The 7,500-nt window shown below is 35.3% G+C and overlaps 2 protein-coding genes across 3 annotated transcripts in view; both read right to left on the bottom strand.

Moving 5' to 3' along the window:
• The window catches only part of LOC143034134 (uncharacterized), a 33,681-nt gene extending 32,099 nt beyond the window's left edge, over positions 1-1,582 (bottom strand). The window contains exon 1 of one of the 2 annotated variants that reach the window (XM_076200081.1): positions 1,447-1,582. Coding sequence is in view for 1 of the 2 variants with exons in the window: in XM_076200080.1 (XP_076056195.1) it covers positions 1,365-1,382 (18 nt within the window). In the remaining variant the exon portion in view is untranslated. Of the gene's footprint in view, positions 1-1,364; positions 1,398-1,446 lie in introns of those variants that run through there. The other variant, XM_076200080.1, reaches the window with a different exon arrangement.
• A 2,358-nt stretch (positions 1,583-3,940) lies between these two features.
• LOC143034353 (uncharacterized) overlaps positions 3,941-7,500 on the bottom strand; it is a 6,249-nt gene continuing 2,689 nt past the window's right edge. Inside the window, exon 4 of the mRNA XM_076200295.1 lies at positions 3,941-4,457. Within this exon, the coding sequence (XP_076056410.1) occupies positions 4,193-4,457 (265 nt within the window). The 3' untranslated portion in view covers positions 3,941-4,192. The remainder of the gene's footprint in view (positions 4,458-7,500) is intronic.

Raw genomic sequence — 7,500 nt, forward strand, 5'->3', positions numbered from 1 at the left:
CATCATCAGTCAGCTATACAGACCTCTGCCCCCCCCCCCAACTTGGAATATGTTGTCTCCATATGATGCTCAAATCTCGTTAAACATAAGTAGACTGGAAAGAGTAGAGCGGCGAGTCACAATTTTGATACTAGGTATAAAAAACAAAACATAAGAAAACAGTTTAAAACATTTAAACCTATACAGGTGAAGGATCAGTGGGGTTAGATTTTATACAATCCTTTAAGGTGTTAAAAGGAATTGATAACATCAAAGTTAATAATATTTCTACACTAAGTACCAATTGGCCGAGAAATAATGGCTCCAAGTAGTAAAAAATAGATTTAACTCAGAGATCAGTAGAATCAACTTCATCAACCGCACCGCCATTATATGGAATAGACTTTCAACCAAGTCAATCGAACCTAATACAGCTCACACATTTAGAATTCACATGGATAAACACCAAAGTAAAATGTCTGAGTATTTTGTTTTGTAACGAATCTTGTCATAGACCGAAAGGTATATCGTCATGTTTTATCATTGTAACTCTTTTAAATCATTATAGCATAAACCTATTAAACATATTCCTCTTTTATCAAACCCTAACTTGCTTCTACCTTACAAGTGCAAGTTCCACACTATATGCAAATAATGGCTCCAAGTAGTAAAAAATAGATTTAACTCGGAGATCAGTAGAATCAACTTCATCAACCGCACCGCCATTATATGGAATAGACTTTCAACCAAGTCAATCGAACCTAATACAGCTCACACATTTAGAATTCACATGGATAAACACCAAAGTAAAATGTCTGAGTATTTTGTTTTGTAACGAATCTTGTCATAGACCGAAAGGTATATTGTCATGTTTTATCATTGTAACTCTTTTAAATCATTATAGCATAAACCTATTAAACATATTCCTCTTTTATCAAACCCTAACTTGCTTCTACCTTACAAGTGCAAGTTCCACACTATATGCAAATACCATTGAACATAAATTACCTAAACATGTTCTTCTTTTATTAAACTGTAACTTTAAATCATCAAACCCGACATTCGCGAAGATTCGATCCCAGGACCTCATAGTGCTGACACCATACCACGCAGAGAATCTAAAGGAACGGTAACTAGATATGACCTGATATCATGGCTTAGGAGCGCTCTTTTAGATGCTCCATGTGGCAAAGTGTTAGCTGACCAGACTCCTAACATGAAGTCCCGGAATCGAAGCTTTACGACCGCCGTGTTTGATTATTTGAAAGACTTCACTGCAAATATAGATTTGTTTCATAAATTCCAACTCGTTTCTCCCCCAAAGCTGCCATTCCCACTACAAATGCAAACATCTTTGCCGCAAGGAGTTCCACAAGATGACTAACGGTGGAGATCTCTATCATCTCTTGAATGATCAGTACACTTCCATTGGGCAGTTCCTGTGTCAGAATTACTCCAACGACTTACACAACGAATACGTCTACGGCTACTTCGAGTTATGCAATGGGCCTTGGGAGTATATCGACCGCCACAGCAAGCAGATGCTATGTTGCTCCGAGGGTGTTCAGTACCCTTGCACTGCTAAATCACACAGCGAGTGATAAACAAGAACGTCAGTGTTCCCATTGACAGACGATATTGACGATATCCAGGTGGGAAACGAACACCTGCCAATTCTTGAACTTTCATTTCTTTTATTTTTTAATAGTTTCTATCTACAGGGTGTCTCAGTGAAATGTACTCATTCCATGGCATCACGAGTAACTGTAATATTGGATATACGCATGGGGTGGGGAACTAGACTGGACTAAGGGGAAAGACTAATTTTCTCTTCAATTTCGTCACATTCTTTAACTTAAAGCCTTCATATTGTACTAATGTAGAAAAAAAATACTGGACTTACTGTCTTTCAAAGTGTGCATACATTCTATTGAGACACCCTGTATTTGCTGATATAATCATTCACCCATTCATTCAATCGTTTGTTTATCTATTTATCTATCGACTTGTTTATTTATCTTTATTTGTTTGTGTATGTATCTATTTTACTTTATGTTTACCTGTTTCCTGATTCATTTGGTTCTTTGTTCATTTGTCTCATTTCTACTGATCTTATGTAATATCAAGTGATCAAGGACAGGATAAGTACGGCAAATAGCATATACCTTTGTTTGTGTGCTAGAATATAAAAAGAAAAAATAATTTTACTGCTTTAACTGCGGATTAATCAAAACAAAACAAAAGAAAACAAATAGGGCGGTGCACGAGTATGAACAGAATATCATGATAATCTACAACTCTGCTGAATAAGATTGTCTGGTTTTCCTCAGAACAATACCTAAGTGATAAACAAGGCTGGGATTAAGACCGCTGACAAGGTGGATTGAGTTTATGAGTTTCTGTTGGTGCACCCTTCCGCCATCTATCAAACGACTTCGTTCGTTTTTATCATGATGTAAACAAATACACATCGTCACCATAAAAACAGGGGACATGTGTCTCCGGAAGTAGAAGTGTCTTTGCTGCAGTAGCCACGTTTAATGTATTATAGATAGCTGCATTGCCAATGTTCCTCAACATCATGTCAGCGAATGTCGAAATTCAACATTCGATTTAATTTTACGAACTACTCCTTTCAGAAGGGGTCAGGATGATGCCTCTGTATGGAAGACTTTTCTGAAGTAGAGCGTTTAATATAGTATTCCTTTATGACGATCTTGCTCCCCTAGGCAACTTCGACTTCTCGCCGAAGTTTTTGGAGGTGCTCGACAGAAAACATTAAGCATTATATAAAGAATGTTAACGAGTACGTCCAATATATTACATGGTACTTGATTCTGAGTATTATAGGGTACTTTTATTATGAAAAAAAAAATCCACAATACATTGTACTGCTATATCAACCTGAAATTACGTCAGGTTAATAAAAGTTGTATCGCAATATTTGTTTTTTATTCTAATTTAAGATTTTAACCTATTGATGATATATCATTCAGTAATGATTGAAAATACTCATTGTTGTTAAAACTAAAAAGCTGGCGATATATTCAATTTTACAGTGACTTGAATACAAACCTACTCACTTTCACCATCAGCATTGTATTTGCATGTCACTAATAGTTTAATCTAATATGGGCTAATGACTTTCGCAAATCTTAAAGGATTTTATTAACATCCTTAAGAACCAATGACGTAGTTTTCATTTATGATTTGAGAATGATTTCTGCCTCTAAGTTTTTTTTTCTGTGGTATATAAGTATGAATCATCACTGTACCATAGATTGTACTCATAAGCAAATATGCACAAATTTCACAAGGCACACGTGAATCACAAATCTACTAGGAAGAGAAAAACACACGGAGTCCAAGCGCTTTCGTGATGTATTCACATTATCAAGGAATAATGTGACTATGTCACGAAAGTGCTCAGACTCCGTGTGTGTTTCCTCTTCCTAGTGGATTCTGCATAAGCAAATATGCACAAATTTCACAAGGCACACGTCACAAATATGAAGAATCTACTAGGAAGAGAAAAACACACGGAGTCCAAGCGCTTTCGTGATGTATTCACATTATCAAGGAATAATGTGACTATATCACGAAAGCGCTCAGACTCCGTGTGTGTTTCCTCTTCCTAGTAGATTCTGTATAAACAAATATCTATGGCTGAATACGTGAGTAAAATACTAATTATTCATTGCTGCAGAAGAAAGGAAGTATGTATGAGGGTGTGACACTTTTGGAAATAAAAAGGAAACATTATGTGAGGAAGGAGTCTTTATTAGTGCGACGTTTGTTTTTTAGAGCCTCGGCAACTGCCAGTTCCATACACATTTTTTTAAATGTTTTTAAGTTCCAGCAAAAGGTCGTATGATGAAAAAATATATATATTTTCCACGTTCGCTTTGAACTGGTGATCAGATGCTCATTTCTTTATTTTACCACTCCTAATTAATAACAATTATTCATCTAGTGGACACTACCTTATTCATTAAGGTTGTACAATAAGTAAACAAACAAGCAATAACCATTTCAAAACGACAGCTTGTCGACTGAACACCAAATGTTATGTTATTTTTTCTTTATTTTACATTTATTGGTCTTTTTTTATCTATTTCTATTTATTCTTTTTTTAACTTACTTTTTTCCGCGTGAAATACGATCTAAAGTGTCTCTCAGCAAATTTCTACTCAGCATTTACGTTGAGTGCTTCCTAGGCACATACTTGCTGCTTATCGTTCTCATCACAACAGAGCAACTGCATGCTGTGTTTTCCTGAATAGCGCCAGGGGCCGCTACAGATCTCCGAGTAGAGATAGATCATCTCCCGATGGATGTGCCAGTGTGATCCAGCATTGGCATCGCAAATCTTCTGTCCAACAGTGCTGTTCCCAGAAGGAGCATAGAGGTTACCTCCGACCACCAAAATATCGAATTCATCGATGCAGCGGCCTTCACATGTGCGCTCGTGATTACAGCTATTAAAAGACAAAATAGATCCATTTTAGCATAAGTTTATCCTTAATCAGTTGCACGAAAAAGAAAGAAAAAAATATTGTGAATACACAAATGAATAAAGGTGGCGAGACACTAGACATTTCTCGCTAACATACTGTTTCTTTTTGCTACTTCGTTTGAGTAGAAACGACTTGGGTTACGCTCTTTTGTTTTGTTTTGTTTTCACATTTCCATATGTCAAATTACTCCTGTGTCATGTAGTAGGAATCTGAATGACGAAATAAGAGAAGTTAAACCTATACCAGTGTTAGACACATTGCTGAGACGTTCTTACGAAAGAGCAGAATGTTGTTACCGAAGTCGTTTCTACTCAAACGAAGTAGAAAATTCAAGTAGCATGCTAACCTAGCGTGCTACCATCTTAAGGATTATATTAAAGAATTCAGTGAGATATGGAAAACTAACAATGCAAATATAAAAGAACAATAGAAAATTAAAACTTGATGATGAGATCCAAAGTAACGCTATAGTTATAATGAGTTACACTGAAAAAAACATGTTGTCCTTTTGAACAACAATGAGATCGGAGTTAAAAGAAAAGATAATATTAAAATTAAACACTCAATCAGCCAAAAAATCCAAAGAAAATTAAACAAATTGTTATACATTACAATATTTTGGTTAGATGTTTACCTAAGTCAGTTTTAAAGCATGAAAGTGTGCTACAGTTTATCACCTCAACAGGAAATTTACTCCATTCCATGACTACGCGGTTGGCGAAGTTATGTTTTCCTTACTTCTGGTTGCAATCTAAGTCCTGAATATCTTAGCTTATTGTTTCTCGCCTACTTAGTATTCAATGTAAAGAAAATAATTATCTGATACTTTCTACTCCCTTTAAACGCGGTTCACAAGAGCAATGTTTCGGCACCAAGTTCCTGTTTTCTTGGCAGCTTTTTCCCGCTTTGTTCGTCGCGCTTCACACAAGCAAAGCAGGAAAAAACTGCCGAGAAAATGGGAACCTGGTGCCGAAGCATCGTTTGTATGTAAAGTATTTTAGTTTTTTTTTCTAATTTGTATTCAATCACCCTTGCCCTGAATCTCCAATTTCTAGGGAAATTTTGATTTTTTAGGCAATTTCCGTGTGATTTGTTTCCAATATGAGAGAAGGATCTACATAACAGGTTGATAAAAAAGTGTTTTCTTAGCAAAAATGTCGTGATATCAATACTTGAAACTTTTTTATGAGGTAAAAATGTAATGTTTAGAAGATTAGGTCGTTATTGATCATTCTAACAAAATCTTTTTCATTATTTTATTCAAATAAGTTGTAATCGTACTTAATATTGTTTTTATCTATATGCACAGTTTTTATTTACTTATCTAGATTTTGAATATCCAGATGAGAGAAAATCTAACTTCCAGAACTTTATCATTAATATATACTATGAACACTAGTGCCCCAAGAAAGAAATCTTGAAGAGCTTCACTCATGAAATCCTTCCAGATAGAGTTTTGTCATTGTTTTTTATGGTTGTTCAACCAATTGCACATACAATTTATCAAGCTACTTCTTATTCTGTACGAAGTGTGTTTTGTTAAGGACAGTATTAAAAGCTATTCTCAAGACCAAGTATACTAAACCAACATTGTTTCCCTCATATCCCTATAATTTATGTTAGACTTATAGGCATGTAGTCTTTTTGTTTTTGCTTTTCGTTATTCTTTGTAATAGGAGTAAAGTTTGTTATCGTTATTTTTCTATACATCCCAAGTAGTGTTTGTTTGTTTTTTTGTTTGTTTGTTTGTTTGTTTGTTTGTTTTGTTTGTTTTGTTTTTAATATCTTCCAATAGAATTACAAAATTGCTTGTTATTTCCTACAAAATACTTGGATGACAACCGCCAGTCCACTAACTAGCATTTCATAATATCTAGACCCCGCAAGGTAAAAAAACATTTGAGTCTTACTGTTCATTTCTGGAACCATATTTCCCGATACATATTTCGCTCAGTACTACCATAATTCTACAATATGCTACCAAACAACAAATCAAACTTGACATGGAATGTTCCTTTACCCTCAAGATCCTCCGTCCGGGCAGAGTGTGTAATAAAGTGAAAAGGATGTAGCTTAATGTGTATGTAAGGACAGGAATTTTGAAGGGATATTATTTTTGGAATTTCATTTTATTTATCTATTTATTTATTTGAGTGTTGACTTGAGAGACTGGGTAGTATGGACGTCGTGACGGTTTTACTCAACCAAGAAGCAAAGTAGAAAATAGAGCCTTAATAGACCATGAATTTATTCTATTCTATGTCTGCCCATCAATATGTGTTGGCATAGAGCCTTACTATAATCATTGGAGAAAAACATACAATAGGAGATAGCTACAAATATATTTCAGCTGATTTTGGTTCAGCTAATCTTTGGGGCGACATTAGAATGTTCTCGAACATAGCGGGCGCACCGTAGCTCCGCCCACCCGTGACGTCACTAACACGTTCGGACAGAGGCGTAAACTAGAGCCATTAATTTTAAGAGTAATAGGAAAAATTCCCATCTTTCAGTTCAGGATTCCACTAGAGAAATAGATTACGGAGAGATTGTAGCAGCTAGGGGTTGTGTTGAGAAGCGAAATGAAGTTTTACGAAATAATACAACAGGGAGGTTAGTAGTTTACCCATAGATACGAACACATAGCCGTCTCGTTTTTTTTTTTGTTTTTTTTTTTGTTTTTTTGTGCGCAGCTAAAATTTTAATCTGATGCCAAAAACTATCCCGATAACAGGTATGGGTACGTTCTGTAAGATTAATGAAAATAAATGTCAATATGTGAGTTAAATGATATAGTGCAGATATAGTAGGTAGATAGTTATTATTATTATTAAGTTTTGAATCTGATGCCAAAAACTATCCCGATAACAGGAAAAAAAAAAAGGGTTTAAGGGAGTGTACTCCACAAACACTGCGTGGAAGGAGTTAGACGGTGTCACGCATATATACATTAGCTATGAGAGTGTAATCCTTAGAGTACAATTCTGTCTGTGATCGTTCTCTA

Source organism: Oratosquilla oratoria, chromosome 17, assembly GCF_046742065.1.
Source record: "Oratosquilla oratoria isolate Oo_2021 chromosome 17, ASM4674206v1, whole genome shotgun sequence".
Lineage (NCBI taxonomy): Eukaryota > Metazoa > Arthropoda > Malacostraca > Stomatopoda > Squillidae > Oratosquilla > Oratosquilla oratoria.